Raw genomic sequence first — 12201 nt, forward strand, 5'->3', positions numbered from 1 at the left:
TAACCTTCCTCCAACTGGGAGTAAAGGATTTGTTTGGGGAGATGCGAGTTAGGCATCCGAATGACATAACCATCCATCAGGTTTGGTGTTACTTTATCATGGTGGAAATGCTCTTTATGTGAAGTAATCCTCTACACCGGTCATCCCACATGTAGATTTCCATCAATAACTACTTGCCTGGAGTCCAGCTGTGACTCAAGTAGTTTACACCCTTCCCATCAGACCTAAGAACTGAATTTAAGAGATTCGAACATTAAGAGCTAGTACCTCTTAGGAGGGATAACTGCATGCTGGGAGTAGCACACACAAAATGCTGGATGAACTCAGCAGGTCAGGTAGCGTTAGTGAGGGAAGTAAATGGTCCATGTTTTGGACCAAGACCCTTCATCAAAACTGGAAAGGAAGGGGGCTGAAGCCAGGTTTGAGGGTACCATCTTTCACTGAAGATATGAAACTGAGGTCCAATCTGTCTCAAGGAACAAGAAGCTGCTGGAGAAGCTCAGGAGACCAATCAGGGGGTTGAGCAGCTTCTGTGGAGGAAGGGAATTGTTGACCTGAAGCATCAACAGTTACCTCCCCACGCCCCCCTGCTGAGTACCTCCAGCAGATTGTCATGCTGCTGACCTGCAGCCTATTTAAACCCAGCTCTCATCCACAGTCCTTGTTCACTCATTGAACCAGCCAGCATCGACCAGTTGCTTCCCACCTTAAGTAATCTTGTTTTGCCTGTAGTGTTTAGTATCTGCTCTCTCTCGTTTCTGTGGCCCCTTGTGGTTTGTTATTTGTGCAGTCTGTTATTAAAGTTATCATTCGCTGCTGAATCGTCTCTGGTGTACTGATTCTGAGTCTTTTCATTTCCTGACACTAATCCCGTGAGTTGAAGTTAAAGAGCCAATGGAATTTGGGCTGGAAAAGTGGGAATGTTGCTGAGAATTGAGGGCCCAAGTTATAGGGAAAGGTTGAATAGGTTAGGACCTTTATTTCCTGGAATGTAGGAGAATGAAGGAGCTTTGATAGAGGTATACAAAGTTATGAGGGGTATAGAGGGTAAATGCTTGCAGACTTTTTCCACTGAAGTTTGGTGAGACTAGAACTGAAAATCATAGGTTAAGGGTGAAAGGGGAAGCTGAAGGAGAACTTCACTCAGAATGTGGCGTGAGTGTGAAACAAGCTGCCAGTGGATGGATTTAAGTTTAATTTCAACATGTAAGAGATAAGTACATGGCTGGAGGGATATGGAGGGTTATGGTCTGGGTACAGGTCAATGGAACTAGGCAGAATAATATTTTAGCATGGACTAGATGGGCTGAAGGGCTTGCTTCTGTACTGTAGTGCTCTATGACTCTAGAATATTTCACAGGGAGTTCAATGTTAGAACTGAAAGTCTTCCCCAGCTCCCCTCCCTCCTGCGCCTAAGCGGCAGCGAGCAACAATCCCCCCTCCCCCCAGCGGCAAGAAGAAAAGCTTCGGCACCCGCAACCGAGCGCCCAAGTGTGAGCAAAGCAACAGCAAAGACACAGACTTGCAGTTACCCCAAAGACTGCTCATTCACCCGGCATTCGCCATACCACAGGCTCTCTCTCTCTCTCTCTCTCTCTCTCTCTCTCCCTAATAAGGGAGAAAGTGGTGTCTGCGTTTCACAGTGAGTGGGGAGACATAACAAACAACTCACTGGTTTACAATGTTAAAGTTCCATTACATCGCTTTTTTCGAGCTCTGTGCCCAAAGATCTCGAGTCTCTGGGCACACAGTCATAGATATTCCAACTCCCCCGACGACACACAGGTCTTCTGCCGTGAGACCAACCTTCGATCCACCCGTCTCCAGAGCCCTGAGATCCTAGGCCTCCAAAGCTGAGCCCTTGGCGTGCCGAACAATGGCCAGTTATGAAACCCTGAGTGGGTCCCATTCCCGCAAAGAACCGAAGTCAGCGTGTAACTCCACGTCAGGGTCTTCAAAAGAACCCTGAAAGAGAAAAATATAGATATTTAATATGGAAATAGAGCTGTTAACGAAGATGCAAGTAAAGGAGTCGCCATTTAGTGCCATCATCACTTCGCTCCGCCTCGGAAGGCCATTCAGAACTAAAGATTACAGCTTCTCTGTTTGGCATCTTCTGCACAATTGCCAGGTCTTTGCAACCATTGTCCAAATATCTATTGATACCAGTTTTGACTAAAGCTCTGCAGCTCTCTGACAATTCCAGACTCCTAGCCTTCTGGGAATAGAAATTCCACTTCTTCTCAAACCTGAATGAGGATCCCTTTGTTCGAAATTATGTCCCAGTTCTAGATTCCTCACCACTCAACATGTATCATGTTAATCCCCTCATGATTCAATACGATCTCTCCTTAGTTTCTAACATACAACAAGTGTTAGGCCAACCCTAGGTATCAGCTTCATGAACTTTTCTCTGAACGGCTTTCAGCATAAACCTGTCGACTGTGGTTAAGAAGGCTTATGGTGTGTTGACCTTCATTTGTTGGGGGGTTGAGTTCAAGAGGTAATGTTGCAGCTCTATAAAACCCCAGTTAGATCACACTTGGAGTATTGCGTTCAGTTCTGGTCTTATTATAGGAAGGATGTGGAAGTTTTAGAGAGGGTGCAGAGGAGATTTACCAGGATGTTGCCTGGATTAGAGAGCATGTCTTATGAGGATAGGCTAAGCGAGCTAGGGCTTTTCTGTTTGGAATGAAGTAGGATGAGAGGTGACTTGATGGAGGTATACAAGATGATAATTGGCACCTTTTCCAGGGAAGAAGTAGATAATATGAGGTCCAGAATTTTAAGATTTTAAGGTGACTGAAGGGAAATAAAGCGGGCAGGGGTGTGGCTGGTGTCAGAGGTTTTTTTTTACATAGTGGTAGGTACGTGGAGGAACTTAGAGGGTACGGCAGGGATCTTGACCCAGTATGTTGTATGTCCATTTTCTTCCATAGATGCTACTTGACCTGCTGAGTTTCTCCAGCTGGTATAAGTTGCCTGCTTCTGCAGCTATAACTGGATCGAAGCACTTTTCCTTGTACAAACCATATCCAGTTACGCCCAAAAGGGGTAGTACAGTTCAATATGGGCCAAACCTGGGCAAAAGGGACTATTATTTCAGTGGGCACCATGCTCAGCATGGTCAAGATAGCTTAAAGGATGCTGTATTTGATCTATAATTCCTCTACAAAACATTATTTTAATTGTTATGTCTCTTAAGGTTCTGCTCAGTGGCCCAGACCTGGAGGGCAGTCAGCTGCTTCCCCAAGCTATGAGAACACCCTGCACTCACTGGTAAGTCTAATGTTACCCTAAGGTCATCGCAGCTTGGATTGAGTTAACACTCATGGTCCTTTGTTACTCAACTATGTGAGCAATTACTGTGGTTGTGCACAGTGTTTGTGACGTAACAGATGGATCAGAAATAACAAGTTTATTGATTGTCTGATGGCGTAATGCAGGGGTTGCCAACCTGGGGTCCATGGAGCTCTTGTTTACTAGTATTGGTCCATGGCTTAAAGAAGTTGGGACATAATGTTTAATGAAAGGCCTAGATAAAGTGGATGTGGAGGGGACGTTTCCAATAGTCTAGGACCAGAGGTCACAACATCAGAATACAAGGACATCTCTTTAGTACAGAGAGGAGGAGGAATTTCTTTACCTAGAAGGTGGTGAATCTATGGAATTCATTGCCATAGATGGTTGTGGAGGGCAAGTTATTGGGTATACCTAAAGCAGAGGTTGATGGGTTCTTGATTAGTGAGGGTGTCAAAGGTTAATGGGAGAAGGTGGAAGAATGGGATTGAGAGGGATAATAAATCAGCATGATGGAATAGAGCAGACTCAATGGGCAGAATGGCCTAATTCTGTTCCTATGTCTTATGGTCTTAAGAAGCTACAGGACTTGAACCTGCAGTTTGGATCCACACTGCCTTTGCACCGTGGGAGGTAAATCTCAGCCTTCCCTTGAGACTTAACAGCAATTAGCAGTTAAATTATTTAAGTGATAATGATTTAAAACTGCCAATATCTGTTGTGACATCCTCCACTCACTATACAAAAATGAGAAGTCAGATTGCCAAGTGCTTTGGCTACCATTCCTCCCTCAAGTGAAGCTGTCATAGGCCGTTCAGCTTACTGTTGCCTCCTAGTGGCCTGGATGTAAGGATATTTCAGTGTGCTAATTAGGTAGTACTTCTAAATACTTACACTAATCTTTCTTTCCCTTCTTATTCAATTGAAAGTAGACAAAAGGGGACATAATTATACGGTGTTGGGATTGTTTTATTGTGAATCATTGGGATTCTGTTCCTCAAAGTGTGCTGTGCAACGTCTGGATGTTTATAAGGCAGGTAAATGAATATTCGATAGACAAGGGGTTAAAAAGTTACTGGAGGGAGGTAGGCAGGTATGAGGACTCAAAATTGCAACAGCTCATCTGTGACATTACTGAAAGAGAGAACAGGTTGGACAATCTCTTCATCTCAGGAATTAATTCTGGGATCTGGAAGAAGGGAAGTTAATGATAAAACTCAAGGTATTGATATTAAGAGGCTGATCTAGTGGGTGAAAATAAATAAAACTATAGATCTTGGGAATCTGATCTAGTGGGCACTTCTTGGGAGAATGGATTTAACCATTTTGGACCAAGAAAAAGGGAAATTTCTTCACTTGTAAATCTCTACTCCAGGTGCCTTTGGTTGAGACTAATAGTTTCTAAAGATAGAGATTCATTTTATTTGTCACATGTACATCAAAACATGCAGTGAAATACATTATTTGTGTCAAATCAAATCAGTGAGGACTGAATAGTGTTTCCACACTTCTGACATAGCATGGTCACAACTCACTGATTCTCACCGTACGTCCTTTTTTGGGTTGTTGTCAGGAACTAGAGCACACAGAGGAGACCCACATGGTCGCGGGGAGAATGAACAAACTCCTTACAGACAGCGGCAGGAATTGAAGTTGGTGCTGTAAAGGATTATGCTAATTGCTATGGTATTATGCCATTCCTGATAACCATTACAGTACTGTGCCATCCCTGATAACCAATAAGGTTCCATGCCATCCCTGATAACCACTGTGCCATCCTTGATAACAAAAGTAATTAGGACAAGTAGAAAGAGGAGTTGACAGAGAAGATTAGCTATGATCTCATTGATCATCAATGGTTGGATGGCCTAATCACGCTTCATTTTCATGCATTGGTAAGCCTTCAGTTTCTGATATTTCTACTTTGCTCAGACAGCCTGTTGCTTTAGTTCTTGCCATAACCCAGTCATCTAGTTGGAGTTTAGTGAGCAGTTTTTATCCTCTTATCTAAGAAAAGATATGCTGGCGTTAGAGAGGGTCCAGAGGAGGTTCACGAGAATGATGCTAGGAATGACAGGGTTAACATATGAGGAGTATTTGATGGCTCTGGGCCTGTACTCGCTGGAGTTTAGAAGAATGATGGGGATTTCATTGAAACCTGTCAAATATTGAAAGGCCCAGAGAGAGTGGCTATGGAGAGGATGTTTTCTATAGTGGATAAATTTAGGACCAGAGAGCACAGCCTTAGAATAGAGGGAAGTCCATTTAGAACAGAGATGAGAAATTTCTTTAGCCAAAGGGTAGTGAATCTGTGGAATTCATTGCCATGAACGACTGTGGAGGCCAAGTCGTTCAGTTTATATAAAGTAGAAGTTGATAGGTTGATGAGTCAGGGTGTCAAAGGTGGATGTGGAAGGCAGGAGGAAGGAGTAAGGAGGCATAATAAATCAGCCATGATGGAATGGTGGAGCAGTCTCGATGGGCCCAAGGGACTAATTCTGCTCCTATGGTCTTAAGGTCTTAACAAGTAACATTCCAGAGTGTGGGGTAAGGGACTGGTTAATATTTGTACTCCGCATCCCTCCCTTTGTCTCATCGAATCAAGAAAGGGGGCATGCTCCACTGTCCACAGGAATGCGGAGTTTATGCTCTTGAGTACGAGTCTCAGTAGAGGATGGCTGTTTTCCTCCTAATGCCCAAATGTCCCAAATAAAGAAACCCATCCAACACTGAACCTTAAGCAAGTTGGAGGGCCCCCAAATGAAGGCTGGCTGATGAGATGGTAACGCCTGGAAGGTCTGAGAGTTTTGTATAAAATTCCCTCATGTTTGGTTGTCCCGTGCTTGCTATATCTGCTTTGCATGGCCTGTTTGTTTTTTAACATACTTTCCTCAACTCTTTGCATCCTATAGAAAAACCCAGCCGAGCGGCAGCTTAAGGAGCACTTACATGACGCAATCTCTGTGTTAATGGATGTGTGCGAGGTAGTAGCGTTTTCTATTAACATAATTCACGTTTTCCCATTTTATTTAATTTCCTGTCCAGTTTCTCTGGTATTTGCCATCGTTTGAAAGAGCTATTTACTTTGTCTGCAGTTTTGAACTTCCTAAGAATCCTTATTTCCCAACAGCATCTGTTCACTTGTGGGAATTTTCTGATCCCAAGGAGGAAATTTGAGATAAAAATTAAAAGATTAAAGATTAGCTTTGTCACATGTACATCGCAACACACAGTGAAATGTGTCATTGCGACAGTGACCAACACAGTCCAAGGATGTGCTGGGGGCAGCCCACAAGTATCATCACTCTTGAGGCACCAACATAGCGTGTCCACAACTTACTAACCCTAACCCGTACCCGAAGCGCCCAGAGAAAACCTGTGCGGTCACGGGGAGAATGTACAAACCCCTTAAAGACAGTGGTGGGAATTGAAGCTGGGTTGCTAATGACGTAAAGCACTGTGCAAACCGCTACGCTACTGTGTAATGTTTGCAGCGTTGGTAATCTTTTCACCAGTTTTAATGGAAGTTTAGCAGTATGCACTTAGTTGGTGTTAAACACATGTAAAGCTAATACTTGGTGTGATTCCCGTATGTGTCAAACAGCAGAATGCATAGGAATGACTCTGAACATTAATGTTTGACATAGTAATCCTCCATCTTGGAACTAAGGAAATTCCCTGACTTAAGGATCACTTGGGCCATTTAGTCTACCCTCACTATCCCATAAAACCATAAGACATAGGATAGAATTTGGTCATTAGGCCTATCAAGTCTATTGTACCATTTGATCATGGTTGATTTATTTCCATCTTAACTCCAGTCTCCTGCTTTCTCCACATAACCTATGAAGCCCTGACTAATCAAGAACCTATGAACCTCTGCTTAAATATACCCAATGACTTGGCCCCTACAGCCATCTGTGGCAATGAATTCCACGCATTCACCACCCTCTGGCTCAAGAAATTCCTCTTCATCTCTGGTCCGATTCTGTCACACCATTGGAAACATCTTCTCCTATTCCACACTATCTAGAACTTTCAATATTAAATCTAGGCCTTTCAGTATTCATTATAGAATCAAAGTTCAAAGTAAATTTATTATCAAAGTCCATATATATCACCATATACTACCCTGAGATTTCTTGTGAGCAATTATAGTCCTGAAGGGTATATTGACGGGAAGATGATTCTAGCCATTCTGATAATTGATTGCGAACTAGACTTGCCTGTTGTTACTGTCTCCCTGCCCCACTGCGCAGGACGTGTTCTTCAGTGTTGTGCGTGCTTCCACGAGACCCATGCTGAGGTGTCTTCTCACTGGTTCTTGCAGCAAAGCCGAATGGAGGATCGACTGGACAGATTGGACGATGCCATTCACATCCTGCGCAACCATGCTGTGGGGCCCTCGTCCAGTTTGCCCAGCAGTCACCACGGAGACCTGCACGGCATGCTCGGCCCCTCGGCACACAGTGGACTGGTCACAGCCTTGGGCTCAGGCTACACTGCACCCAACCTAGGACCTACGGCTCGAGCAACATCAATGGTAAGTCAAAGTGGGCAACTATGGTTCTTGCTCTTCAATTAGTTGGAGAGACGGAAGAAAATAGTCTTTCCCAGTGTATGAACTTCTTTGCACCAATGTTGTAAAGTAGGATCCTTAACAATGTTGAGAAGAGGGATCTTGGGGTTCAAGTTCATAGCTCCCTGAAAGTGGCTATATAGATTGATAGGGTGATTAAGAAGGCATATGGCATGTTTACCTTTATCAGTCAAGGCATTGAGTTCAAAAGTCCAGAAGTTAAAATGCAATTCCGGTCAGGCCATATCTGGAGTTTTGCATAAGGTTCTGGTCGCTCCATTGTAGGAAGGATGTGGAAGCTTTAGAATGGGAGCAGAAGAGGTTTCCCAGGATGCTGTCAGGATTAGAGAGCATGTGTCATCATGAGAGGTTGGACAAACTTGCGTTGTTTTTTCTGAAGCAGCAGAAGCGGAGCAGAGATCAGATAGAGGTTTATAAGATTATGAGAGGCATAGATAGAGTAGACAGACAATATCTTTTTCCCAGGGTTGAAATGTCTAATACCAGAGGGCATGCATTGAAGGTAAGAGGTGGGGTAAGCTTTTTTACACAGAGAGAGTGGTGGGTGGCTGGAATGCAATGCCTGGGGTGACGGTAGAGGCAGATTTATTGGGAATTTTTTAGAGGTGTTTAGATAAGCACATGAATGTGAGGAAAATGGAAGGACATGGACACTGTGAAGACAGAGGTGATTAGTTTAATAGGCCTTTTAATTATTAATTTACTTAGTTCAGCACAACACTGTGGGTCAAAGGGCCTGTTCCTGTGCTGTACTGTCCTATGTTCTGTGTAATTTCATAGAGTTATAATATTTCAGTTTAATTTATCCATGCTGACCAAGATGTTTATCCAAGCTATTGCCAGATGCCCATAACACAAGAGATTCTGGAAGTCCAGAGTAACACACACAAAATGCTGGAGGAAATCAGCAGGTCAAATAGTCTCTATGGATCAGCCCTGATGAAATAGCAGAGCAAACTTGATGGACCAAATGGCCTAATTGTGCTCATATATCTTGTGATCTTATGGTCTATCCCTTGCAAGTCTTCTCCCTCAAGCCTTAACCCTATGTCCTTTAGTTTTTTGAGACTCTTCTACCTTGAGAAAATAACTGAGATAATCCACCCTTTTCGATGTCCTTCATGAATTTATATTTGTGTGATAATGAGTTAAGAATTAAAACTACCAGAATGTTGGGGATAAGTTCCATAGTTCTCTTCAGAACACTGCTAAGGGATCTTTTATGCCTCCTACCTCACTGATGTTATGCCTCTCTGACAGTATAGCCCTAGGTAGAACTTGGGAGTTATAAGCATTGTGAGCTAACCTTAAGGTTGCAAGGGTTGGGAGATTTTCAAGCAACAAGTTTAAAGCTCAAAATAAATTTATTATCTAGGTATATATATGTCACCATATACAGTGGATTATGGTTAATTGAGCACATCGGAACCAGAAAATTTAAGTGGCTGTCCCAATTAGCCAAAATTTCATGGAAATAGTTAAAAATAGTCTAGAGATCTACAATAGGTCTATGGCAAAGGCAATCTCAATGGCTCTTCACATGAACTTAGATCACCTGGACAATACGGACACCTATCTCAGGATGCTGTTTGATGACTATAGCTCAGCGTTTAACACCATCAAGCCCACAATCCTGATTGATAAGTTCCAGAACCTGGGTCTCTATACCTCCCTCTGCAATTGGATCCTCGACTTCCTTATGGGAAGGACCACAATACAGTCGGCCCTCCTTATCCGTGGGTTCCGTATGCACGGATTCAACCAACCGCGGATCGGGAAAACCCAGAAGTTCTCTCTCCAGCACTCGTTGTTTGAGATTGTACAGACTATTTTTTCTTGTCATTATTCCCTAAACAATACAGTATAACAACTATTTACATAGTATTTACATTGTATTAGGTATTATAAGTAATGTAGAAATGACTTAAAAGTACAGGCAGTCCCTGGGTTATGAATGAGTTCCATTCCTGAGTCCGTCTTTAAGTCGGATTTGAAGTCGGAACAGGAACATCCGGTATCATGTAGCCTCAGTTAGTCAAATGTTTTTCTTAGTATATAGCACATATTTTACCTTTCTATGCATATAAAACACTTAAACATACATATTTCAATAATTAAACCACTGTGTTGTTAGTAATAATTGTAGCTTTCATCGGGGCAGAGCCTTTCACATGCTCCATTAAAATTGTTCCAGTCGTTGACCGACTGTAGCCTAACGCTTTTCCAGTGACTGATGGTGTTTCACCTCTTTCCGATCGCTTTATTACTTCCACCTCATTTTCAATCGTGATCGTGATTATTTTTGTGAACAGAAACACTGCGGATTCAGAGCAGCACCGCCAGGTCCTAATGTCCACCGCACTGAGCCATGTTAAATAAAGCCCGGGGTTCTGCTGGGTCCTAAAGACCACCGCATTGGTACAGGTTAAATAAGGGACTTGAGCATCCGCTTTTTTTTTGGTAACCGCGGGGGGTCCCGGAACCAATCCCCCCGCGGATAAGGAGAGCCGACTGTATGTGCAGATAGGTGACAATACTTCCTCCTCTCTGACGATTAACATTTGCTCACCTTGGGCGTGTGCTTAGCCCACTCCACTGCTCTGCTCTTTCCTTACCCATGACTGTGTGGTTAGATATAGCTCAAATACCATGTATAAATTTGCTGATGATGACAAGCATTTTTGGTAGAATCTCAGATGGAGATGAGAGGATGTACGGGAGCTAGATGTAGCAACTAATTGAGTGGTGTCACAGTAACAACCAGTAAGATAAAAGAGCTGATTCTGGACATCAGTCAGGAAGGGTATGACGAGGGAACACAAACCAATGCTCATGGAGGTGTCAGAAGTGGAGAGAGTGAGCAATTTCAAGTTCCTGGGTGTCAATATCTCCGAAGATCTAACCTAGTCCCAACATATCAATGCATCTATAAAAAAGGCAAGACAACAGATATATTTCATTAGTAGTTTGAAGAGATTTGGTTTGTCAACTAAAACACTTGAAAATTTCTATAGATGTACCATGGAGAGCATTCTGACGGGCTGCATCACTGTCTGGTATGGGGTGGCTACTGCACAGGACCGAAAGAAGCTGCAGAAAGTTGTAAGATTAGTCAGCTCCATCTTGGGCACTAGCCTCCGCAGTACCCCCATCACCCAGGGCATGCCTTGCATAAGAACATAAGAAATAGGTGCAAGTGTAGGCCATCCGGCCCTTCGAACATGCCCCGCCATTCAATAAGATCATGGCTGATCTGTCCGTAAACTCAGCTCCATCTATCTGTCTTTTCCCTATAACCCTTCATTCATTCCCTTACTATGTAAAAATCTATCTAACTGTGTTGCAAATATATTTAGTGAAGAAGCCTCAGCGGCTTCCCTGACTGATGCCTTGATCCCATTGTTATCATTGGGAAGGGAGTACAGAAGCTTGAAGGCACACACTCAGCGATTCAGGAACAGCTTCTTCCCCTCTGCCATATGATTCCTAAATAGACATTGAACCCTTGAACACTAACTCACTTTTAAAAAATATATATTATTTCTGTTTTTGCATTATTTTTTATCTATTCAATATACATATTGAATACTTACTATAATAGATTTATTTATTTTCTTTCTATATTATTGTGTATTGTATAGAACTGCTGCTAAGTTAACAAATTTCACGACACATGCTGGTGATAATAAACCTGATTCTGATAGATGTGTTATGGAGAGTATATTGACTGTCTGCATCACAGCCTGGTATAGAAACACCATGCCCTTGAATGGAAAATCCTACAAAAAGTAGTGGATATGGCCCAGTCCATCACGAGTAATGCCCTCCTCATCATTGAGCACATCTACATGAAATGCTGAATGCTGTCACAGGAAAGCTGTATCCATCATCAGAGACCCCCCCCCACTACCAAGGTCCTGCTCTCTTCTCACTACTGACATCAGCAATAAGTACAGGAACCTCAGGACCCACACCACCAGGTTCTGGAACAGTTATTACCCCTCAACCATCATGCTCTTGAACCAAAGGGGATAACTTCACTTGCCCCATCTATGAACTGTTCCACAACCTATGGACTCATCTTCAAGGACTCTTCATCTCAAGTTCTTGATATTTATTGTTTATTTATTTATTATTATTATTATTATTATTGTTGTTTATTTCTTTTTGTATTTGCACGGTTTGATGTCTTTTGTACACTGGCTGAACACCCAAGTTGTTGAGGTCTTTCATCAATTCTATTGTGGTTATTATTCTTTTAAGGATTTATTGAATATGCCCACAAGAAAATGAATCTCAGG

At 42.8% G+C, this 12201-nt stretch overlaps 1 protein-coding gene across 1 annotated transcript in view; it reads left to right on the forward strand.

Moving 5' to 3' along the window:
- LOC140736345 (transcription factor 12-like) overlaps positions 1 to 12201 on the forward strand; it is a 62048-nt gene that overhangs the window by 14751 nt on the left and 35096 nt on the right. Inside the window, exons 3-5 of the mRNA XM_073062339.1 lie at positions 3206 to 3279; positions 6213 to 6284; positions 7631 to 7843. Of these exons, the coding sequence (XP_072918440.1) occupies positions 3206 to 3279; positions 6213 to 6284; positions 7631 to 7843 (359 nt within the window). The remainder of the gene's footprint in view (positions 1 to 3205; positions 3280 to 6212; positions 6285 to 7630; positions 7844 to 12201) is intronic.

Source organism: Hemitrygon akajei, chromosome 11 (assembly GCF_048418815.1).
Source record: "Hemitrygon akajei chromosome 11, sHemAka1.3, whole genome shotgun sequence".
NCBI classification, from domain to species: Eukaryota; Metazoa; Chordata; class Chondrichthyes; order Myliobatiformes; family Dasyatidae; genus Hemitrygon; species Hemitrygon akajei.